Source organism: Ipomoea triloba, chromosome 12 (genome assembly GCF_003576645.1).
Source record: "Ipomoea triloba cultivar NCNSP0323 chromosome 12, ASM357664v1".
Lineage (NCBI taxonomy): Eukaryota > Viridiplantae > Streptophyta > Magnoliopsida > Solanales > Convolvulaceae > Ipomoea > Ipomoea triloba.
In genome coordinates, this window is record NC_044927.1 from 22,378,781 (window position 1) to 22,404,589 (window position 25,809).

Sequence of the window (25,809 nt, forward strand, 5' to 3'; positions counted from 1 at the left end):
GACTCTCCATAAAAGATGTTTATTGACCTTTTTAGTTTAGCCAGTCAACTATAGGCAACATAGAATATATAGTTTATCTCTTTGTGATCCTTCACCAACTAAAATCATAAGACGAATTTCACAAAATGCACACTTTCGAGCAACGACAGCAAACTTTTTCGTAAATTAAAAAAATAATTAAAAAAATCACAAGAGCATAATAATTAAATAATTCCACGGGTGCAAATTAGTCAATAAAAGTTAAAAAGGGGGAGTCGCACTATCATTCATAATGTCTTTTGGAATACCAACCACCAAGATGGACAGGCTTTAATAGAGAAATGAATATTCATCAATCAATAATTAAAAGTAAATGAGTGATATGATTAATGGATGGGTGGGTAATATTAATTACAAGCCATGAATTGAAGACTCCTTTGACTTAAACCCTTCATTTTCAACCCTTTTGTCAATAAACCAATTCAAGATTTGTAGACACAAAAAAAACTGGCCATTTCACACACTACAAGTGGATATGTTGATTTTAACAGGGAAGGTGCCCTTATTCAATCTAAGTTGGAGTAAGTCTTTGAAGATGTAATTGCATTTTTCACTATGTTAGGAGGAGGTTAAAATCTTCTTCTTTATTATTATATATGTATACAAGCTTACCTACTTAATTGCATTTTTGGTATGTTATTAGGAGGAGGTTAAAATCTTCTGATTTTATCTCTCTCAAAAAAAAAAAAAAATCTTCTATTTTTATTATTATATGTATACACGCTTACCTACTTAATAGTAGGGTGATATATAATCTTTTTTTGGGTTAATTCTAGTTTTAATTTAGAGTTACTTCCATTTTTTATCCTAGATTTATACGTGACAATTCATTTTTAGTCCCTTTTTATTAGAACATCTTCATTTGGTCCTAGAATTATCATGGCATGACCAATTTTAGTCATTCAGCAACAAAATCATTGAAATACCCATTAAATACAAAGACATTTCAATCTTTTTTATACAAAGTATGTTGAATCGCTATATTTTTTATGTTTATTTTTTTTTTTTGAAAACATTCATAATTGAAGACAGAAATGTCTTTGTATTTAACGATATTTACACTAATTTATTAATAAAGAAGAAAAAATGATCATGTCACAATAATACTAGGATCAAAAGTGGATGTTCTTATACAAAAGGACTAAAAGTGGATTGTCATCTATAAATCTAGATCAAAAATGGAATTAACTTTTAATTTATTAATTATTATGTTTTTCAATTGTATAGAATACAGTTGTGGATTCATAAGTTCGAATCCCATCCATACCATTTGAATTTACCAGAAAAAAAGAATACAGTTCTGGAATGGTTTTTTTTTTTTAGTTAATACCAAATGTGGTCTTCCAAGTATGGCCGGTGGCTCCACGCACTTATATTTGTTCATTAATTTTAAATTTGATCATTGCTTAGCTTGTTCTTAATTAATTTTAGTTAATAATACCAAAGGTGGTATTCCAAGTAATGGTAATCAGTTTAAAAGTTAAGGACCAAATTAAATATAATGGGTATACTGTATTCAGAGGATCACCATTGGTATTAATTTTTTTTTTCTGTGTCTTATAGATGATAATATATGTAATACTTCGAAGTTGATTTGTCCATATCAAGTAAAAATTATATATGAATATTGATGACTTTTTGTTTTAATAGAAAGACTAAATTGAACAAGTGGGGTTTATAGTTATGTTATCTAATAGAGAGAGAACAATAATTGACAAATTTTTAAAGGAAAATGGTACTTTTAGTTTTTCAACTGTAACCGATTGTAATTTTAGTTTTTCAATATTTGAAAGTGTAAACTTAGTCCAAGTTATTATCAAAGGGGAAGATAGGAACCAAATTTAATTTGTCACTTAACAAAGTAACTTATTTGATCCAGAATGAATCACTGCACATTTATATTAAAAAGATTAATTAAATCTATATGGCATTCTCAGTGCATCCATAATGACAAAATTGACAAAATAAGTATAACATAGGGATTAAATTAACATTTTGCGGTAATTCTTGATAATTACCAGACTAATATATAGATAGAAGAAACAATCCAACTCAAAGACATGGCCAAAGATGAAAGTAACTAGCTAGCTAGCAACATTCAAGAACACAACAAGTCTCAAAAGCTTTAATTTCTTGCTAGCATCTTCAACCCATGCCAGCCAGGAACAGTTTGAGCTAGCGTACATCAGGAAGATGAGAGCAAGCCAGCAGCCCGCATGCTGTCAGCCATCTAAAACAAAAAACATCATCAAAAAAAGTACAATATAATGTAAAGGTGTTGCATAAGGACTGAACATGTGATGAAAATCTGGACCGGGAATGGCATCCATCGTACCAATCATGCATCATAACGAAGTCATCCAACTTTAGAATTCTCAGATGAACCGCTTAATTATCACTTCACAATTTTATTTTCTTATACTTGCGTAGTGGTTAGCCTCACGTTTCGATAACAGAATACTGGTTCACCTGAGGGAGTAGTCTTCGCACGTGAACTGATATATATATATATAGATAGATAGATATCTGCTGAAATGTGGCCGCGCCTTCCCGTGCGGTATACGCCGTATACAAATATACACCACTCAATGTTAGAAAATGCATAACAATAAAAATACACAAAAACATAAATAAAAAAACACAAGCGCACCCAAAATAACATAACTCCCCTCCCACAATTGTGTATTTTCAAACACTGTGTGGTGTATATTTGCATACCTGGTATGTTTTTTGGTGATGCGTATCTAATGGTGCACATTTGTATTGTGTATTTTTTAAGATTGGGTGGTGCATATTTGCATACATAGTGGTGCAGTCACACTGACCACACGTTAAGGCGTGACCGCAACTCTACTATATATATATATATATATATATATATATATAATTCTTATTTCTTGAATTCCCACACTCCATATTCATGCATGTAAGGGAACACTGCACAAAAATTATTTGGATTTTGTGTATGGAGGTTTTAGCTAGGTGTAGCAGTGCAGCTGCAGTACCTTTCTTGAATATAATTCACCTGCAATATAATGTGACGAGATCCAACCACACATACATTCTCAAGTGCATCCAATAATCAATCCATCTATCATACTTCTCATCATCATTATATTAATAATAATTCTACATTCATCTCATTTTGACTTCATCTGTCATTTGTCAATGTCCACACCTTCCCCAATTCCCATCAAATATTCCCCTACCTGCTCCTTTTTTAAGGAGAAAAACATACAATCACTATTCAAGAGTGTACATTGGATAAATCTCGCATCAAGAGTGTGCATTAGATAAATTTTGCCTTATGATTCTAGTGATAAATGATCACAGAAACGTAAATCAGTTAGGTTTCTTATAATTGATCAACTCAAATCAAGAAAATCAGTAGGAGCGGATTCGAACTTTGGGTACCTGATTTTTTTCCTCCTTATCCATCTCGCATTTTCACCCTATATCTTTTGGCATACTCAATGCATATATCTATTTATGTTGACTCTTAGCTTATACATATTCAACACCCAATTCAATGTGTTACTACACCTAGCTAGCTATGATAGCCCTCTTCTCTTGTCATGCATTCCATCATATATCCCACACCTACTTTCATCTACAATTGATGGTACATGGACATAACACAATTGAACGTACCTGACCAAGTTGATGAACGTATATTTTAGTGACTTTGGTTCTTCTAAGAAGGATATCTAATAAAATTCTCCTTTAGGAGTTACTTGTTGGCCTTCTCGGTTTGAATTGGTCAACTGTGAACAACAAACTTAAACTGGTTTATTTCTTTGTGATCTTTTGTTTAAGATTTACCCATACTCTCATAACATATCTTTAAGTAGCAGCTGTAGACTTATATCCTATAAATGAAAGGACATATAATGGTACACGAAAGGTTGGCTAACATGGCCCCTACTACTTATGGATGAAGAAGCTAAGCACAAATTCAGAAATATGGATAATTAAGAATATAGGCTAATAGCATTGTAGTTGCATAGTATAATGTAAAATCATCATTTCAATGAAATTTTTTAATTATTTTCTTTTATTCAAAGGAAGTAGAGATTAACATTACATAACATACAAATTTAATTAGGTAAATCTAAACTAAACAATACCAATACCATTTTCTATAATCAACATAGGCCTTTTGGAAATTCTGAATGATATGTAGGCCGGTTTTGTTTGTCATATCTAGCTTCAAAACTAAAAATTCAAAAATCAGTAACTACTAACTTATTTTGAAACGCTTTTTGGACAACTTTTTAAAATAATATATTATTTGAATTTCTCCGTATTTTACCAAACAAAACTCCAAGTGGCTGGCAACTTTCATGAATTGTTATACAATCCACACACAAATTGACTTGTGGGATAGAAGAATATATTTTTCTAGTACTATAATTTTGATTAATTCATAATTGAATTACCGTCAAAAGCTACCTAAAAAGAATATTTTTGACATGTGTTATTATTATTTTTCTTTTGAAAACTTTGACATGTTATTTCATTCACAAATTTCGAACTTACACCTTGATTCAATATAAAATGTTTATAAATCACCAATATTTCACTCTACGGCCTCTTAAACTTTGTGCCTGGGGCTCTTAATGGGCTAAAAACCTTCCAAGCCTTTTGGGTCTGCAATAAGTAGTTCATAAAGAGCTCAAAACTTTGCCTAAAAATATTTTCTCATGCTCAAGCTGGAAGAACAATATTTGCATTAGTTTTAAATGAAATATTCATTATACTAATAAGAAAAAGAGTTAATACCACAAATGGTCCTCTGACTATTGAGGTAGTACTCCTTTTAGTCCTTGACTTTCAATTCGACCATAAATGGTCCTCTGACTTTCATTTTTGACCACAAATAGTCCTCCATTAAAATTTCTGTTAAATAGGTGTTAAATCTAGGGGTATTATCGTCAAATTGATATATATAATGGTCATAAAATAAAAATGTTTAGAACTTTTCACCAACAAGCATAATTGAAACAATTAACAAATATAAATACTCCTAAATAAAAAATAATGCACCTTATATCTCTTAATTATGCGTACAAAATGAAAATTTAATATTAGAGCTATCTGATTTAATTTAACCAAAAGATTAAAATGGAAATTTTTTTTTTTTCAAAAACCTTGCTTCCAGTATTTTCATGGTTGTTCATACATGGCCGATTAATATTTTTCACTCTTCATTAATCAATCAAACATTTTGTTTGGGACATAACTGAAGGCCGTCACCGTTGAATTAATATAATTAATCAATTACAAATTACGAACATTAATCATGAATTTTTATTTAATTTGTTCATTTATGTAATTTGTCACGTCCATTTTGTTTTTATATTTATTAACTTAATGTTTATTAATATTTGAAATTAATTATGTTGTCATATAATTATCAAAAAGAAGTAATCATAATAATATTAATCAATTTGACGATAAAACCCCTAGATTTAACACCTATTTAACAGAAATTTTAACAAAGGACTATTTGTGGTCAAAAATAAAAGTTAGAGGACCATTTGTGGTCGAATTGAAAGTCGAGGACTATTAGGAATACTACCCCAATAGTCAGAGGACCATTTTTGGTATTAACTCTAAGAAAAATGTTATTCAATTCCCCCTCTTAAATTTACCTTCTAATGTTTATCTCTTAGTGTTATAATAAAATATTTTAGATTTGTTAGTTACTCGTGAATTGATTGGTCCAACCACAAGTTAAAAATGTAATCATTTAATGATCAAATAGAACACGATATATTTAAAGGGAACAATATTTGAATCGAAGACATCTTATATCAAAGCTCCATTAATATATACTAGATCCTTTTTTGTTAAAAAAAAAATGAATTAGACTTGTGAGTCACTCAAATCAAGCTACTTAAGTTTAGATTTACTCAATATTCGGAGAAACCTCAACCAAGTTAGTTGGATAGTTGATTACAATGTTCTAAATTTGATTTTCTATAGGAGTTGTTTATAGGTGTTTTTGTTTTAATTAAGCCAGTTAATTATGAGCAATATAAGCTAGTTTACTTGAGTATAGTTCTTTTCTAACTATATCACTAAATAGAATTCACCTATATATCATATTCGAATAGCGGCTGCAAGCTTTTAGGTAAATGAAGACTCAATATTCAAATTTATTATCTATATGTATAATATAGGAGCCAAAAGTACAAAGGGGTGGTGGCGCAGTTGGCTAGCGCGTAGGTCTCATAGCAAAGAGTGATCCTGAGGTCGAGAGTTCGAGCCTCTCTCACCCCACAATTTTTACTATTCCCAGGCAGCAAGCTTTCCGGTAAAAAAAAAGACTCAAATTTATTATCTATATGTATAATGCATGAGCCGAAAATTAACAAAGGGGTGGTGGCGCAGTTGGCTAGCGCGTAGGTCTCATAGCAAAGAGTGATCCTGAGGTCGAGAGTTCGAGCCTCTCTCACCCCACATTTTTTCCTATTCCACACGCCTCCCAGCCACTATTGCTGTGTTAAATTTTAACCCCACCATGTTCTGAAAACAGTAATAATTCTGAAAAAAAAGACTGATATGATGGAGAACAAAATTGTTATGAGGCCTCTAAAATGATGACACATATATCCTATGTACAGTAGAGTTGTGGGAGATTTAGATGAGTGGAGATCCGTTCCCCCTTAGCTTTTAGTCCCAATAATTCATGGGAGCTGATCTGATCTGATCTGAGGGCCTCTAATGACAAGAAACAAGTGGGAGTGGGATACAATTGAGGCATTATTAGTTGCAGGCTTTTTGAGCAGATGGAACCCCACTTTGCTTTTTTAGCTTAGCTTAATTGCTTGCTCAGCTCTTTGATGGAAATGCCCACCTCTCATCTATCTGCCCCTTGTCTTCATGAGACCCATAAAAGGCACTATAAAGGCTCACCTTTTCTTTTTATTTTTTTGGATCTAAGTAGTCCTTCATGCATGCATCTCTGCTCATGCGTTTTGGGTAGGGTATACCCATGTATTGCATGGAGCCACCTCTTTCGAAATCCACCCATGCAACTAATTCTGTTCATTATATTGCGGAGTTAGTTTACCTGACACAATAAGATAAACCAGTCTTGGTTGTCTATAACTGATCAATTCAAATCAAGAAGCTCAATAGATAGTTTTTACGAGAAGTTTAAGTTGGAACATACCCCTATTTACAGATTGTTTAATTTTCACAGGTCGGTAAAGGCAAAATCTAGCACCCGATGATTGGGAGATTATTGGACAGAGACTGGTAAAGGGCTTAAAAGGCTAAGTCCAGCACTCTGCGTCTCGAAAATGTGTGATTGCCTATAAATAAATAAAGTTGTGCATTGCCACTAGCTATAGTTTTTAGCGCAAGTAATAAGGGCTTAATCTTAACAAGTGGTATTAAACTACTAGCTAACTATAACTTTTGACTTAAGTGGTAAGTGTTTGATCTTAACAAAACTGTTATATTATTTAACTTCTTAATTAATTGATAAAATTTATTAAAGACTAACATGGTACCCAATATTCCATCCGATACCAACATGCCATCATAGGTACGTAATTGCTTGATGTTACAAGACATAGTGTTCCAACTAACACAGTGCGAATATAGGAAAAAATTAAATTAAATGTGTTAAAATATAAATAGAAAGATGAGAATATAGATAGATATGTGTGAGATGATGAGTTTATTTATTATGAGAAATTAAGTTTTTCTTCGCCGACCACTTATTGTTACCTGGCTGCTGCGAATCTGCGATGTGTTGATCAAAGTCTTCCATTACAATAACACTTGAGTTGGATCGATCATTAGTGGATCACATCATTGGAAGGTTGAACTTAACAAGTCAACTATATTCCCCTCCCTAATTAATAATGTCTCCAAGGTTTCAACTTTTAACAATGACTGCCACTTCTATTACTACCTACTAATGTCTGTCCATCTCAAAGGTTTACTATGTATACATGTTCCTCTATATATGTACTGTCGTTTGAGTGTGATCACATTGCTAGATGTTAATTCCAGCGTACTTCCCTAATCTTTGGTGACAATTGCAAATTTAGTGTCAGACAATCGTTTTTGCCATTTAACACTCTAGAATGACTTTTACGATCAAACCCTATTTTAGGCAAAGGTATTTTCGTCTCTTCAAAAAAAAATATAAAATTTTTCAATGAGTTAATTCTAGCGGAGATCCCTTGTCATTGGTGGCAACTCCAAATTTAGTCCTCCGTTGGATTTAACTCATTGGAATAATAATAATAATAATAATAATAATAATAATAATAATAATAATAATAATAATAATAATAATAATAATAAAATTGAATAGGCGAAAATACCCTTAGCTTGCCTAAAATAGGGTTTGGAAAAGTCATTGGAATTGAAGGACCAAAAGTGTACAAAATATGATAGTCTGAGGTGTTAAATTGTAAAAACGACAGTCTGAGACTAAATTTAGAATTGTTACCAAAAACAATGGACCTCTGCTGAAATTAACTCTAAGGGAGTATAACAAACAATACTAATGACGGAATGAATGCCATAAACTTATAACTTAAAATAAAAGGTTACATATCTTTAATCTTTAATTTACGAGAAAGCTCACAACTGCTAGTCACAGATGCACTTTAGGTCAAACCCGCATTGTGACCCTAGTTGGTAAATGACTAAATCAATCTAAGTTGTATATGACTGACCAACTCAAACTAAGAAGCTAATGCTAATAAACTACTCCCAGGATGAGTCAAATTTAAAACTTTTATTTTTAAAATAAAAGTTCACCTATATCTAATCTCCAATTTCTCATATTCCGATCACTCAAAACGTGTATATAAACAATCCCCATATCTAATTTTAAGTACTTAATTATTTGGCCAAGCAACCCAAGCCTATATATGTAAAATGACAAAAACTTGTGTGAGACTGTCTCACTGTGAGACGGGTCGGGTCGTGGGGTAAATGTAACACTTATACGCACAAATGTCATACTTATATGCTCAAATGTAATACTAATTAGGAATAAAAATTTTGTTACTTCTAAAAGTAAATGTAATACTTTTATGGGAAAATATAATACTTTTACATTTCGATTTAAAAGTATTACATTTTTTCTCAAAAGTATTATATTTTCCCTTATAAGTAAGGAAAAATTGTCAACATTAGTTATTATGAAAAATGTAACACTTTTTATCTTATAATTAACAAAAATTGTATTCTTAATTAGTATTATATTTGAGTATATAAGTATAACATTTGCACATATAAGTGTGACATTTGCATGGTGCTTTGACCCGACCCGATCCGTCTCACAAATAAGGATCCGTGATACGGTGTCACACAAGTGTGACCCATGTACAATTGTACATTATGATATGTTTTGATTGTGTTGGGATTGCATTGCCGACCTAGTATAAGAAACCACGGCAAATATATAACCCAATACCATCATTTCCATTATGGTAAGATTATCTAAGAGATTAAGGAAGATTTTGTGGCCATGCTAATATTCTTAGGATAATGTTGGATGATATGTTGATCACTTTGATTTTCACAGTGTCCAGTAGGACTAAAAGAGGGTAATTAGGATAAACCAAATCCTAGGTGGGGTCAACTAATGTTGTTCCAAGATCCACCTGTCCCCTCCCTAGCTCTCCCAACTCTCTCCCTACTCCACAAATTAACTAATAAAAAAACATTAATTGTACTCTCAAAAGTATATATTTTTGGCACATATTCTATATTAATTTAAGGGTTAATTTCATTTTTGGTCTTATATTTATAGGTGACAGTCCATTTTTAGTTTTTTTTTTCTCAAAACATTCACTTTTGATCCTAGTATTATTGTGGCATGACCATTTTTGGTCATTCATCAACAAAACTGTTTAAATTTCGCCAAATACAAGAACATTTCAGTCTTCAGTTTTGATTTTTTTCAAAAAAATAAACATAAAAAATATAGCGGGTCAAACTATTTTGTATAAAAAAAAAGATCGAAATGTCATTGTACTTAACGACATTTTAATGGTTTTCTTGACGAATGACCAAAAATGATCATACCACAATAATACTAGGACCACATACGGATGTTTTGATAAAAAATGACTAAAAGTGGACTGTCACCTATAAATCTATGACCAAAAATGGAATTAACTCTTAATTTAATATAAAAGAAATACTAATGATTGAATTAGTCAATACATAAAAAAAAATTATGAAATAAAATGAAAATATGTATATGAAGAATAAAATGCACAGGTGTCTCAATTAGCGCATTGCATGCATAAACCTCTAGTTTAGACTATAGAGGTTGAAACCCAATCTCAAGAATACTTACTGTTTTGCCCATCGACGTTGTAGAGGAGATAAATGGTAAGAGTTTATTATGTTAATGGTCATAAGAGATCCAATTTTAAACTAGGAATTGAATTTTCATCCTGTAATTATAAGCACGGTTAAGATTTGTCTCACACACTCTAACTTTTGCGCGACTAGCTAAGTTTTAGGATAATAAGACCAACAATATAGAAGAGGGGTAAAAAGAATTGTTGAAACCTAATATAAGTATAGCATTTATAGGGAAAGTTAATCTTGGATGGATATGATATAGGTAACCCTATATGTATATGTTGTTTTTGTGGCTCAAAGAGTAAGCTAAGCTAAGGTAAGGTAGCTTTATGGTCCATTGGCCTTATCCACCAAACGTGGTGAGACTGTAGCTAAAGTGCCAGACATTGGTGGACCCAAGGATATGCCACCAACCAAAGCTTAGGCATGGGAGCTTAGGTTTATGGGTTTTGAGTTTGGCCAAACATCACAACATTGCACGTTATGTGTTTCCTTGGATATGTCCATATCACAAACCCTAGTGGGGATGCCCCAGCCCACATTTATTCTTTTGCATTATATTTCCCACCATTTTTTTTTTTTTAGAATTTTGACTATATATTAGTAACTAATTAAGTGATTCATCATACTTAAATTAATAAGTATCTCGGGTGTATGTCACTTCAATCAAGTTATATATATACATTTCATTTTATTTATAGTCTATTTAATTATCTTTTGCTAAATAAAAAAAATATTAGTTGACACGTAATAATATGTTAACTGCAATCTACAGACACGTACTCTGTAATATTTTAACAATATGTTATGCGTCTATAGTTAACATGCTATGTGTTTTCAACTTATTTACAATCTCATAAACTATTAAGGGTAGATACAAAATATGTCAATTGTACATACATAACTTTTGGACTATGGTCTACAAAGTATGATGGACCATGATCCATGGTATAACAATTGGCATTAATGAGACTAGTTCTAAATTAATATGATAATTTACAATTGGGGTATCAACATATAAAATGTTAGATTTATTTATATATAAAAGACAGTACAAAATTTGACATGCATTTTAAATGGTATGGTTGAAAAATATCTAATTTCCGTTTCTGGTATACTCACCAACCATACAACTAGGCTTTAGATTCTTGGAATGCCGACATGCTGGTTAGTTGGAGAAGAAATAAATAAATAAATACACACATACATACATGCATAAACACTACACTGATATTTGTATTTTACATGATTAATGAGACTAATCTAATTATTTAAAAAAAATGAGACTAATCTAATTGAAGTCGAGTCTCATTTGAAGCGTTATTGCATGTATATACATAAGTTCAAAAAATCGTACTTTATATATACATATACTAGCTAGTGTGTTATTGGGACGATAATAGCCTTATAGAATGGAAGTACAAAAAAAAAAAAAAAAAAAGTTTAAACTGTTACACTGTTTATGGTATGGAAGTGAAAATTGAATCATTGAATTGGACAAGTCAGAAATAGATTCGACAAGTTGAAGTGGTTTTTATTCCATTAGGAAATTTATTTAAGCATATTTGAATATATGAATGATTTTGATGGAAGTTGACAAGCTAGTATTCCTAATTCTCAGGACCACCTCTATTAATAAATGGGAATTGAATAAAAATAAAGAACCCAACACTTAAGAGGTAAATGCTCATATATATATATATATATATATATATATATCTAGGGTTGCACTCTCGTGCGAACTCTCGCCCAGGTAAGAAATGAGAACGCTCCACAGCCGTCCACGTGTCCAGATCAACGAATCAGATGCAATTTTAAAAAAATGACGCGGTGGCATTTTCGTAAATAACTGAAACTTTGGTGCACCTAGTTTCACTTACAAGTGCACCTAGTTTCACTTAAAAGTGCACCTAATTTCACTTACAAGTGCACCTATTTTCGCACTTATTTTCACTTTCAAGTGCGAGTAATTTACCTTGTTAATATTTATGCACATATTTTCGCAAATATTTTCACTTACAAATGTAAGTAATTTACCTTATTAATACTCATGCACTTGGGTGCAACCTAGGTGCACCTAGTTATAACATTAGGTGCACTTAGTATTGATGCTCACTGTACAATTCACTTGCACCTGTAATACATTTTACTTGCATTTGCAATACATTTTACTTGCACTTGTGCAAGTAATTTACTTTGTTAACATTCATGCACCTGGTTGCAACCTATGTGCACTTAGTTATAACATTAAGTACACCTAGTTATAACATTAGGTGCACTTAGTATTGATGTTCATTGTACAATTTACTTGAACTTGTAATACATTTTACTTAAACGTGTGCACCTATTTTCACTTGCAGGTGCAAGTATTTTACCTTGTTAACATTTATGCACCTGGGTGCACCAATGTGCACCTAGTTATAACATGACGTGCACCTAATTGTAACGTTAGGTGCAACTACATTCCGGACACGTGTCGCGCTGTGATTCGTCCGCATTTCTCTCCTGGGCGGCCAGTACGCATTTGAACGCGATCCTATATATATATATTTATTTATTTATTTATTTATTTATTTATATTTATAGGATGTGTCTTAACAATTTACAATTTTATAGGTTAAGCTAATTTTATACTTCTTTATTCTTTTATGATTTCAACCCTTTGGCCGAACTCCATGCATTATTTTAGAATCAAATATTATTGTATAATAACCCAGCTTGGTTAACGTGAATAGTGTGCACTCTCATCTCTTAGAAGAAGTCGGGAGTTCGAACCCCTTCTTGTAAGAAAATATCAATTTGACCAGCACTTTGCACTTAATTGTCTGTTCGACAAGGATTAGTCTGAGTATGGTAGGATTTAAAGGTGGGTGCATCCCTCTTAATTGAACTGGTCCGGTGGAATTAGTCTCAGTATGACACCTCGTGATATAACCAACAAAGTAAAATTATTAATTTAGATTAATATATATATATATATATATATATATATAAAATGAAGCATATATACAATTGAATTGTGTGATGGGGAAAGGTAAGAGGTAGGTTGATAGAGAGGTTTCAATCTAATTTGCTTTTTTAACACGCACCCAACTGCCAACTGGTACAAAAGAACAGTACATACGTCAATTTCTCGAATCTAAAACTATCTTTATCACTGTTCATACAAACACAGTTCCCAGAAAGCTAGCGAGAGTGTCGTTTGTTGGGTCTTCACTTTCAACACCTCATCCCCAATCTCCGACACTCATCAACCTCACCTCAGATCACCGGCGCACCATGATATGATGATGATTAATTATATATGAGGTTTAATTAATTACTTTGGCTGAGGATTAATCCCATATATGATATTATTGTTTCTTTTGTACATCTGCAATAATAATGTCGTATTATGTGTTGCATGCATGCATGCATATTTAAGAAAAAAACATGTTTTAATAATAATCCAAATTAGACAGCAAGAAAAACAAGACATTAGAAATGCGACACCCTTTGTTGTTTTGGGGTTTTGTGGTTCAGAACGGAAGACGACAGCGTCCTCTGCCTAATCCCTATCGCTCCTCGTCCTCGTCCTCATCCTTAAAGCCTGTACCGCTGCTGTCCTTTACTTGTCTTCATCATTTTTAGCTTATTAATTTACAATATTTAGTAACAAGCTAAGGGAAATCAACAACCATACTCAGAATATGCACTGAATAAATCCTGTTTCGCGATCCTGATCAGTAAAAGTTGTTCATAATTAACTGTCCAAACCAAAAAAGTCAATAGAGTAAACTTGTAATTATTATCAAAACAACAGTGTAATCAGCTTGGTTAAAGTTGTCCCTAATTTACAATATTACTCCATACTTATAACTTACTATATAAATACATCATCTATTGAAAATTTTTAGGTCGTCGAAATGGGTTAGAATCTATATTTATAATATCTAATATAAATATACAATCATGTATATTATATTTAATTATATTAGCTAGCATGCACCTATACGTTACACTGTGAGTCTGTGACGTCCAACTAGATATGTTATATTTAGTTGTATTGATACTTTTGACACAAGTTTCGTTAACGTCGATCCTATAAATTTTTATAATTTAAAATCAAATTAAATATGGTTCAAGGTAGAATTTGAACAACTTTATGATATGGATAGAACTTTAAACTTTTTAATCACACATATTATATCTGTTGTAAGTTAATTGGTTTACCACCTCTTTTTACAGGCTGAATTTTTATCATATTCCATTTCTCTTTCTCTCTCCCTGCTAGTTCTTTGTATGCTACAGTGTACAGAGACAGATGAGGCAAACCATGATTATATAGAAAAAATAAAGATTGTAGTAATAATCAAAAGAGAACCTTTTTGGTTTTGGTTTTTTCTTGTGTATAATCAAATGCTTCCACCACTACTACTACTACTGCTACCCAAACCTCATCCCTCACTGTATTCTTGAATTTTACACACTGCTATAGTACTTCTTGTTTGGCTAAAAACACATACTTTACTTCTATTGCTCCATAAACTCTGAAACATTATTTTTTTTTGGTGGGCATTTGTGAGTGATAGTGTTGTGTGGGAGTTGATGTCGAAACCCTTAGAGGAGCATGATTACATAGGCCTATCAGAGTCCCCTTCAATGGAGACCTCTGAGAAGAGCTGTGTTTCATCAGTGGAGAGTGAGGGGAAAGGCAAAGATTTGAACTTGAAGGCCACTGAGCTGAGATTGGGGTTGCCCGGTTGTGAGTCCCCAGAGAGGGATAATGGGTCCCCCCCGGTGGGTGTTTTGAGGGGTTTGGTTTCTGGGGCCAAGAGGGGCTTCTCAGACACCATTAATGGTGGTTCTGGGAAGTGGGTTTTCCCTGGGAGTGGTGGATCTGAGGCTGATATGCCCAAAGGTGCTGCCTTGTTCTCTCCTAGGGGTGTCAATGGTGGTTCCAAGATTCTTTGCCCTGAGAATAATACCACCCAGCAGTCTGACGTGGCTTCCACTGTTTTGAAAGAATCTGCTCTGCCATCCCCAACCCCTAGGCCAACTCAAGACCAAAAGCCTCAGGTTTCTTCTGCACCTAGCCATGGGGTTGCCCCTGCTGCAAAGTAATTTTCTGATTCTCCTTCTATAAATTTATCTGTTTATTCTGTTTTTTGGTTTGATTATTTGTAATAATTATGAAGAGTATGTTATTCTTGGGAAAATTTTGTACTTTTGAAGAAGTTCTTATTTTCCAAGTATGGTTTGAGAAGACACTGATCCTGAAATCTGTGGATTTTGAGGTGGTTACCTTAATAACTATGTTGTTCACTTGTTCTGTTGCCTTTTGGTCTAATTCTGAATTTACTTGAACCTGGAAGATCAGCTAAGTTGGATAAGATAAGAAACAGGCTAAGGTAGTTTAGTTAAGTACTTAAGTAGCTAGTTTCCAAGAGTCCTCATGTTTCTCTTGTCCTTGTGATCTGGGACAGGGCCCAGGTGGTTGGATGGCCCCCAATTCGATCATATCGGAAGAATTCAATGGCTGCTAATCCTCCCAAGACGAAGGAAGATTCGAATGGAAAATCGGGATCAAGTTGTCTCTATGTCAAAGTCAGCATGGATGGCGCCCCTTACTTGAGGAAAGTTGACCTCAAGAACTATAACAGCTATAAGGATCTGTCTGTGGCCCTCGAGAAAATGTTCAGCTGCTTTACAATTGGTATGGTAACTCGTCTCTCTAGCTTGCTTGCTTTATAGAATACGTTTTTTACTGTCACAGATAAACGATTAAGAACTGATATATGGGTAAATGTTAGAAAATGTTAGTGTCTCATTATCTTTGTAGCATATTAGTGTATCGGTTTTGAATCATATGACAAATTCCTGCCCGAGGTTGTTAGCAGATAAACAAACAAATTCTCTCACAATCATATATGTAAGAGTCGTATTCACAGAGTTAGTTGATTTATGGTTTAACTCAGGTCAATATGAAACACAAGGGATTTCTGTCCATGATGGTTTGAGCGAAAGTAGATTGATGGATATTCTACACGGTTCAGAATATGTTCTTACCTTCGAAGACAAGGATGGTGATTGGATGCTCGTTGGCGATCTCCCATGGGAGTAAGTCGATCTGCAAAATTTTTACTCTGAATCTTTTCAATATTCACATCTTTCAAGTACCAAACAATAATTTCTATGCCTCTGATCTTATTCCGATCTGCAGCATATGATTTTCTCGTTATACTTTGAAAAAAGAAAATGATTTTGTGATTGTATATATGCTCGCTGATTTCAGGATGTTCGTGGATACTTGCAAGCGCCTAAGGATCACAAAAAGTTCAGATGCAATTGGCCTAGGTAAGAGACCTAAGAGAACAATTTGAACCTATATCAGACCATAGTTCTTGTTTTACTTTGTTCATTATTCTTGATCAATTTAACACGATTATAGAGTTGAGACGTGTCTATAGATGCTCTCTTTGTTGAGCATATAACATATAAAAACATAAATGTGCAGTATAACTATCAGTTCAGACTTTTATAATATACTTCGTGTACTCTTGTAGCTCCTCGAGCCATGGAGAAGTGCAAAAACCCCTAGACACGAAGTGGTCTGAGTGCAAATGGATCCATTTTCTCCAAGCAAACTGAGATTATAAAATGGATGCTAGAATGAAGGCATTGATCATCTGCATATGAAGTCAACCATCCACCTGGTGTTTTGTCTCTGTGTCAACTTCCTTGTACCCAAAACAAAATTCTAGTGAACTGAACTAATAAATAGATGTATTCATAACTATTCTAGGCTTTTTATAGGCTTTAATTTGCTGTGTTTATTTTCCTGTATTCTTATTTCTTTGCTAAGTGGACTGGACTCTACTATTATTAGTATTATACATTGTAAATCAGTGGTATGCCTTACTTCTGTAACTCTCCTTGTTCTGCCACAAAAGCCACAATTTTATATTAGTTCTGCACTTCATATATGTCAATATGCCAAATAAGAAAGTTCATTATACTCCTAAACTTTTAAATGTAGCAATTAAACACATTAACATGTGATTTTTGTGTATCTAGGCTCAATAATCGACTATTCACCTATAATAGTCAATTATTAAGGTTCTAGCATGCGAAACTATTTTTTTTTCAAAAAAAAAAAAATTACATATGAATATTCAAAAAAAAAAAAAAAAGCATGCGAAAGTATTGATCCACAAACAAATCCCTAATAATCAGCTATTATGTATGAATAGTCGGTTATTAGGCTCAAATGCACAAAAATCACCAATGTTTAATTGCTACTTTTAAAAATTCAAACATCTAATGGACTTTTCGTAAAAAGTTCAGAAGTTTATTTGATTTTTTTTTCCAAAAATAAATAAAAGAGTTTGATTAGGCTCGAGAACAATTTGTGTCAAATATTAAAATGCTTGAATTTATAGCTATATTCATTATTCAAGCTACTCAAGTTAAGCTCGGTTCAACGGTAACCAAATCGAATTTAAACATTCATCAAATCCAAGTCGAATAATTTGGCTTTCTGAGTAACTCAGTAACATTATAGAATTGGAAGGCAGGAAAGATCTCCATGGCAGAAATCTGCTTACATTCACTTGCAGACAATTAATTAATAAGAAAATTTTCAAGAAAACACCTCAGTTGCTTCTCTTCCAACTAGTTCAACTTTCAAAAGGATGATGGCTCAAAGCCTCAAAAAGTAGTGACAATAACAATACAAACTGGTGCAAAACCAGAAAAGTCTGATATAAGAAAGCTAACAACTTTGCACTACAACAAAAATGAATCTCTTGAGTATACTCAGCAACAAAAATAGTTTGAATCAGTTACCTTTCTCTCGTCTCGTCTCGTCTCTTCATTCGCCAAGCGTAAACCTAATGAACCTCCTGACCTTTACGTTCTCCCCGAGAGTCGCAACAGTTTGCTTCACCAAATCCTTCACCAAAACGCTGTCGTCCTTAATGAAGGGCTGCTCCAGAAGAGTAAGCTCTCCAAGCCTTTTTGAAACCCTGCCCTCCACGATCTTCTCCCTTATGTTCTCGGGTTTATTCTGCAGGTCTTCTCTCTGCATTTCCAATTCTTTCTCCTTGCTCACAGTGCTCTCGGGAATATCTTCACTGTTTACGTACTGTACCTGTGGGCACGCCACAACTTGCATTGCTAGATCATCAACAAGTTCCTTAAATTTTTCGCTTCTCCCCACAAAGTCAGTCTCACAGTTGACTTCAATCAGAACCCCTATTCGGGCGTCATGGATGTATGACCCTATCCTCCCTTCAGCCGCAAGACGGCTAGATTTTTTGTCAGCGGTGGAGAGGCCTTTCTTCCTGAGATACTCCTGTGCCTTTTCTAGGTCTCCTCCGGTTTCAGACAGAGCTTTCTTGCAGTCCATCATGCCAGCTCCGGTTTCTTCACGCAATTGTTTAACCAATGCAGCTGAAACAGCAGTCTTGGGAGCCCTGAGTTGAAGCATTGAATGTTTCAGTTCATGGAAGCACACGTAATCCAGTACATCAAAGTAATTAAACAGAAAGGAAGCGTAAAGGTGTGAAAGGAAACAAACTCCAAAATATCATTCCAGAATTATCTTTCGTTTTTTTTTTTCATGATCGACTTTAAAGACACCTAAGAAATAATACCACCATAACCAAATTTAACAAGAATCACATTTCAGAATAAGGTAGAAACTTACTCAACAGTTTCCTTGGCTTCAGCAGCAGCAGGCTCCTCCTTAGCTGGTGGTGGCACACTTTTAGCGGCAGTCTGGGCAGCCACCTCTGCAGCGAAATCTTGGCTTTTTTTCTCTAAACCTTCCCCAAGGTTGTATCTCACAAATCTCTTGACTTTGATGTTCTCTCCAATGGTTGCAATGGTCTGCTTGACCCAATCCTTGACCACTACTTTATCATCCTTAATATATGGCTGCTCCAGTAGAGCAAATTGCTCGAGCCTCTTCCTTATCCTCCCATCAACAATCTTAGATCTAATCTGCTCCGGTTTTGACATTAGATCTTCCTTCTGCATCTCAATTTCTCTTTCCTTGTTGACAATCTCTTCAGGAACATCTTCCGTGGCAAGATACTGTACTTGAGGGCATGCAGCAACTTGCATGGCTAAGTCATCGACCAATTCTCTAAATATGTCTCCTCTAGATACAAAATCTGTCTCGCAATTCACCTCTATCAGGACGCCTATCCTACTGTCATGAATGTAAGAACCAATTCTTCCTTCAGCTGTGGCTCTACTGGCTTTTTTATCTGCGGTTGCCAACCCCTTCTTTCTAAGATACTCCAGAGCTTTAGCAATGTCCCCGCCAGTTTCAGAAAGAGCCTTCTTGCAATCCATCATTCCAGCTCCTGTTTCATCACGCAACTGCTTCACAAGGGCTGGAGAAATAGCAGCTACACTCCATGGAAAATTGTAATTCATCAGTATAATGGACTAGGCATAGAAAACATGTTTATGGAGAAAACAAAAAGGAAAACAGGTGAAGCAGATATAAATAGAGTACTTCTGGAATTTCTTTAGTGTCAGGGTATTTATTAATAATTATCAATAACCAGTATGATCACTACCCGCTTTCTTCTGCTTCATCCATATACTTTTAATGTCCATGCTTCTTTTGTCCTTTCATCTGCTCTTATTATTCCCATAATATTAATATGACTGGATTAGAAACTATGTAAGTGGTCCTTGTGGGTTGCAAAGAGCAACCACCCACTTGTGAGGCAGAAGCAACAGGAGAATAAACAAGATTAGGAGAAAAATATAATACTTAGTCCAATATAATTGAATGCATTGAATTGTACAAAGAACTACAATATTGATGGGTGTTTACACAAAATTGGGGCACACGATAGGGAAACTAGAAATCCTTCCATCTCTAAGTTTCCAAATAATCGGGAAGTAAAGAAATCAAAAAATTCCTAATAGTTCTAATATTCCTAATTTAAGTTATGCAACCATCCTAATCTCTATTTAGGAACACTGTAACTATTATAACACTACTGAGTGAACATAAATTAAAAATTTGCTAAAACAAACAAAGACCAGCTTGGAGGTATAGATATTGAAGATAAAACTATAATTGCAGAAAACTATTAGGAGTTTCTCAACACCTTTCAACATGAAAGAACAACTGAGAAGGAAAAGATGCAAACCTTTAGTTTCTTTCTGCACATCATCCTCTACAACCGAACTTGCAGTCACAACTTCTCCACTAATCTGATTTTCTATATAAGAAGAAGGGGTAGTCAGCACAAGGAATTCATGTGACAGTTTGGACAAACTTCAGTTTCAGTTTATTATTATTCACACAACAACATCAGATGCCAAACCAAGTGTGATAAGTTAGCAATATCTTTTTGGTATATTTAGGAGTTTACAGTAGTACCTCCAGACTCTATAAAACCCACTTTGAGAAAATCATGTAACTAATACATCACAAATTACAACAGGTAACTGAGATAACAACTTTTGTTAAAGGAAAAAGTAAAAAGAAGTGGCAACAAACCTTCAGTCAAGTTTTCGTTGTCTTGAGAAACAGCATTCTGTTCACTTAAGCTTGCAGTACTGCCATTTTCCAGCAAATCAGTTCCACTTGGTTCCTCTTCACCTTGAGCATCGGTTTCTGCAGCATTAACTGCAGATGGCTCTTCACTTATTTGATCGATTGTAGTTGTGCTCACTTCAGGTTCTGCAAGCTGATCTGCAGTTTCACCTTGAGCATCGGTTTCTGCAGCAATAACTGCAGATGGCTCTTCACTTAGTTGATCGATTGTAGTTGTGCTCACTTCAGGTTCTGCAAGCTGATCTGCAGTTTCACCTTGAGCATTGGTTTCTATAGCATTAATTGCAGAGGGCTCTTCACTTAGTTGATCTGTTGTAGTTGTGCTCACTTCAGGCTCTGCAAGCTGGTCTTCAGTTATAGGCAATGAATCATCCTCAGTTGCAGAAGGCTTTTCACTTGGCTGATCTGTAGTGATTGTGCTAGCTTCAGCCTCTACTGTTTCAGAAGATGCTTCCAATTCTTCAACTATGTTTTGACTTGCACCATTTGCTTCTTCAAGAGAATCAGTAATGTGGCTATTGACATCCTTGTCCTCATCTGTGGTTGCCACTACTTCCTCATCTTTGACTACAGTTTCAGGCAAATTATCATCTTCCACTGCAGAAGGCTTTTCACTTAGCTGATCTGTGGTGGTTGTGATAGCTTTGGCATCCTTGTCCTCGTTTATCGTTTCTGTAACTTCCCCATCTTTCTCCACTGTTTCAGACAGTGTATCATCTACCATACTAATGTCCACACCTGCTTCATTGATATCTTTTTCTGACTTTTCAGCCAGAACTTCCTCCTCCCTCTTATCTAAAAATGCAGAAATTTCTTTATTTTTGCGAAAGGCTAATAAAAAGGGATTAGTTGCTTTGTAGATAACACCTTGGTTGAGCACTGAGTCCAACTCTCCGGTTGCTTCTTCTTTCTTCATGGTCAAAGTTGCCTGTCCTCTAGTAATGCGCAAAACACGGACACTAACTTCCTGACCTACTTGCAGTGAAGAGCCCCCCATGATTTCCCCAAACCCTTCATCAGCCATCTCCGATGTTGGCAGGAACCCCTCTTCCCCTTCAGGAAGTGATATGAAAGCACCAGACCTGGTTAAATTCTTTACTGTTCCTTCAAGATCCTGCCCCTTCACAAACTTCGATGTCTTCTTGACATCGTCTCTTCTTTGGTTGTTCCTTTGAGGGGTTCTCTTAGGTGCTCTAGATTTATCACTGCTGGCAGGAGCGTCTTTTGGCTGTTTTTGCCTACTGGTTTCATCACTTTCACGCATAGTCAGTGATATCCGTCCTGTCTCCATATTCACTTCGAGTAATCTCACTGTTACCTCTTGTCCAACAGAAACAACACTAGTAACATCCTTCACAAAACTGTTACTCAAATTAGAAACATGAACAAGCCCATCTGTGAAAGCTCCAAAATCAACAAAAGCTCCAAATGGCTGGATTGATCTGACCTTCCCCGTGAAAGTTGCACCTGGAATCAGATCTTCATTCTTAATAGGAGGCATCTCACTCTTCCTAGCAGGCCTTGAACGTCTCGATGGAGCAGGGGTGGGACCGGCATCTGACTTGACAGGGGATTTTTTGTTCTGTTCATCAACATCGGGTGAATTTTCTGGTGCTTCCGTAGGACTCTTATCTACAGTGGCCGAGTCTGCCTCTTCTACTGCTACATCAGTCTCAGCTGATGACACTACGGGAGTTCTTAATTTAGGCTGTATATCAAAGCCAACTCTCAAGTGGGGAAACAATCTAACAGGTGTCGAAAACGGTATGGCATATCTTTGGGTAGATAATGTTTGCCTGCCAGGTTTCTGAAAAACGCTGCACCTTGTTAAAAGATTGTTCTTTCTGCTAATGAGGATATTGCACGGAGTTAGTGAAATACTGTTAACTGTAGTGGGAATCACAGGAGCCATGCTGAATGAATATGTGAAGTAGGGTAACAAGCACGAGCTATACGAGTTTTTGCATTATTCCCTCACCTGTAAATCAACGAAAGGGATAAATTAAATCCAGCCAGCAACTGGAATGTTGCATTAGAAAGAAATATGCAATTCATGTGTTCTTTTTCCAGCTTCCTCTTTAAAAAAGACTTAGCAAAAGTCAGTAAAACAAGCCACCGATATTAGCAATCAATATATGTAACCTATATCACACCCTATCAACATTTAGCTTATTTTGCTAACTGTAAAGTCACACCTTATAAGCATTCGGAGAACTGGTAATAATCATGCCTGCTGTAGGCACCATTAGGATAAAAATTAACACCTAAAGAAACCAATTACTTAATGAAATTCATAAATACATACATACATAAATTTTATCTTAGAACTTCTATCAGCCAAAGTACAATTTGACTAAGGTAATTGAGAAATCACACTTAGAATTTAGATGCCATTAAACTATTCCTTTACAGTCATGGAGGCTCCACACAAATCCTACATACCTAGCTAATGTGATATTTCAATTCCATATAAACTTCATAAACCAACTTCTTCACAAACAACCAACAAAACATGTTTTCAATGCTAATCTTCACTCCATATCACTGTATCAAATTAGGCAGTCTTTAAGTTGCTAAAGTTCATGATACTGGAAATGGGGGTCAAAATTAATTCCTAGGAAGCAACTTTCCAGTTTCCTCTATCCACCCATCAAAAATTTAGAAAAAGCTAAACACTTAAACCAAATTTATTCCACACTTTCCAGCATTTTAAATTCATCCAACTAAATAAGCCTCCTAACCCAAATCCAAAATCCTTTGTTATTTCCAAATTCTCAAACTATGCAGCCCAACCACAACATTCAATGCTCAAGAATTACAAAAAAAAAAACATTAACAATGAACTTCAATCAGCAAAAACCCAAAGAATGAGAGGAAAAGAATGAAATTTAGCAGAAACCAAGACTCATCAACCAATTTTAAACAATTGGGACCAATGCACAACACCAAAAAATCGTAGCTTTACATTAGTATAGTACCAGAAAGTATGGAATTGAAGAAAATTGTGGGATTCCGAGGAAAACCCAGCTTTATGTGTTTGTGTCACCGCTTAGCAGAGGCCTGTGTTTATTGTAGCGAGTTTGAGTGTTCGTTGGTATGGGTAAAGAAGTAAGAGGGAAACGAGCGGTGGGGCTTCAAATCCTTATCCTGCCATCATCTGATTAACACCGTGGCTCGCGGCTCGCGTGTTGGCTTGGTTTCACATACTCACTATTGCGTGTTGGCTTGTCGACTTGTTTTTCCCACAGCCACACTGAAGAGATATTGAGATACGGAGCCACCAGGGCCGTTCCAAATATTTTGGAGGCCCTGGGCGAAATTGAAAAAAAGGGCCCCTATATGAACATTTTGTTTTCTTCTTTTACTTTTTTCACTTCCGAATGAATGTTTTTTAGGCAATATTGTATAAAATTATTATAAAATCGATATTAATAATTAAAAAAAAGGAATATTGTCTATTGAGTATTTTACATTTTTAGGCAGATTAGGCAGGCAGCACTGCAGCAGGCGATTAGGGCATTATCAATATCATCATCAATATAATCTTGATTACGTACTCAAGTTTTCATTAGATTGTTCAAGATTATCTGGTTTGGTCTCTCTAAATTTTCATTTCATTATAGGATCCTACTATATATTTTAATAAATTTCCTTTTTTACTTCCGGATAAATGCATTTTAGACAACATTGTATAAAAACATTTATTATGAAACTGATTTTAAAAAAAAGAGAACAAAAGCACCTGGCACTTATGAATCAATCAATCAAAAATCTTTAGTTCGTCCAAATGCCCAACGATAAACATGACCTTCAAATCCCTGCATATAATAAACCTAATAAATTTACAATTTCATTTTACATAGAAATCCTAATAGATAGAATTAAAACTGAAATAAAATTCATAGGCAAACTGTGTAAAACATATAAATCTTAACCAATAGAATTAAGCAAATAAGCAATCAAATTAACAAACTATTTGATGAAGATAGTACCCAAAAACTAGGCAAACTTAGGCAAAATAGCAAGGCTAAACTGCACCAAAGATGGAGTCATGGAGGAAAATGGTTGTTCCTTCAATCCTTCTACTGATGAGCTGCCGAAATGAGAGAAGAAGAAAAATGGTTTTCTTCTCTTCCTTCTCTTCCTTCGCCTACAGCCTACTGCTTCTGGCAACCGAACTCACTGCCTTTCTCTATTTGCTCTGTTCTTCCGAAAAATGAGAGAAGAATGGGAAAATAATCCCTCTTTTGTTGCCCACTCTACTGAAACAACATGAAAAAGGTGGAGTCCCTTAAAAAAAACAAACATGAAAAGGTGGACTAAGTGGAATCTTTAGCATTCCTCCACCAATAAAGACAAAGAAAGCAAACAAAAATAGGTGGGAATCCTTGTCCTTTGTCTGCCAGCCACTTCCCTTTCTTTTATGCAGAATTTTTTTTTTTTCAACTTCTTTTATGCAGAATTTTTTTGTGCAGAATTAGTAGTATATATATGTATGACCTATGGCCTATGGGCCCCTAGGGAGATGGGGCCCTGGGCAGGTGCCCAGGCTGCCCCCCCCTTTGGGCCGGCCCTGGGAGCCACTTATCCGCCCACTCAGCTCATTGCAGCCAGCCGAGGCTGTTTTGGTAAATAAATAAAAATCAGTTTATCTATTTCTCTTTTCTTTCTTTTTTTTTTTTAAAAATACTTATGATTATTTATCAATAGTATATGTTTTATATTTTCTCAAATATTTTTAATCTAAAGAATTTAAACTCCCTCCCACCACCAGAGTTCAAACATATGATTACTCATTTGGAATGGTAATCAAAATATCATCACACTATATGGTAAAAATTATGTTGGTG

General features: G+C 34.6%; 2 protein-coding genes and 2 non-coding genes across 5 annotated transcripts; 3 read left to right on the forward strand and 1 right to left on the reverse strand.

Annotated features, from left to right (window-relative positions):
• Positions 1 to 6,240: 6,240 nt before the first annotated feature.
• On the forward strand, positions 6,241 to 6,324 carry TRNAM-CAU. The gene is given in 2 exon segments: positions 6,241 to 6,278; positions 6,289 to 6,324. It is a non-coding gene; the product is annotated as a tRNA-Met (tRNA).
• A 96-nt stretch (positions 6,325 to 6,420) lies between these two features.
• On the forward strand, positions 6,421 to 6,504 carry TRNAM-CAU. Its single transcript is given in 2 exon segments — positions 6,421 to 6,458; positions 6,469 to 6,504. It is a non-coding gene; the product is annotated as a tRNA-Met (tRNA).
• Positions 6,505 to 14,654: 8,150 nt separating this feature from the next.
• LOC115999070 (auxin-responsive protein IAA27-like) lies at positions 14,655 to 17,348 on the forward strand. The gene is made up of 5 exons (XM_031238817.1): positions 14,655 to 15,491; positions 15,858 to 16,087; positions 16,350 to 16,491; positions 16,667 to 16,728; positions 16,938 to 17,348. Exons 1-5 carry the CDS (start codon positions 14,980 to 14,982, stop codon positions 16,970 to 16,972), a joined length of 981 nt encoding a protein of 326 aa, XP_031094677.1. The 5' UTR covers positions 14,655 to 14,979; the 3' UTR covers positions 16,973 to 17,348.
• A 612-nt stretch (positions 17,349 to 17,960) lies between these two features.
• LOC115999068 lies at positions 17,961 to 25,167 on the reverse strand. 2 transcript variants are annotated; one of them, XM_031238816.1, is made up of 6 exons: positions 24,952 to 25,167; positions 24,702 to 24,777; positions 20,903 to 22,937; positions 20,550 to 20,621; positions 19,082 to 19,790; positions 17,961 to 18,848 (listed from the first exon to the last, which is right to left on the reverse strand). In XM_031238816.1, exons 3-6 carry the CDS (start codon positions 22,869 to 22,871, stop codon positions 18,245 to 18,247), a joined length of 3,354 nt encoding a protein of 1,117 aa, XP_031094676.1. In that variant the 5' UTR covers positions 22,872 to 22,937; positions 24,702 to 24,777; positions 24,952 to 25,167; the 3' UTR covers positions 17,961 to 18,244. The 2 variants fall into 2 exon arrangements, with proteins under 2 accessions (XP_031094676.1, XP_031094675.1); XM_031238815.1 differs by lacking the exons at positions 24,702 to 24,777; positions 24,952 to 25,167 and adding an exon at positions 23,938 to 24,240.
• Positions 25,168 to 25,809: the final 642 nt, after the last annotated feature.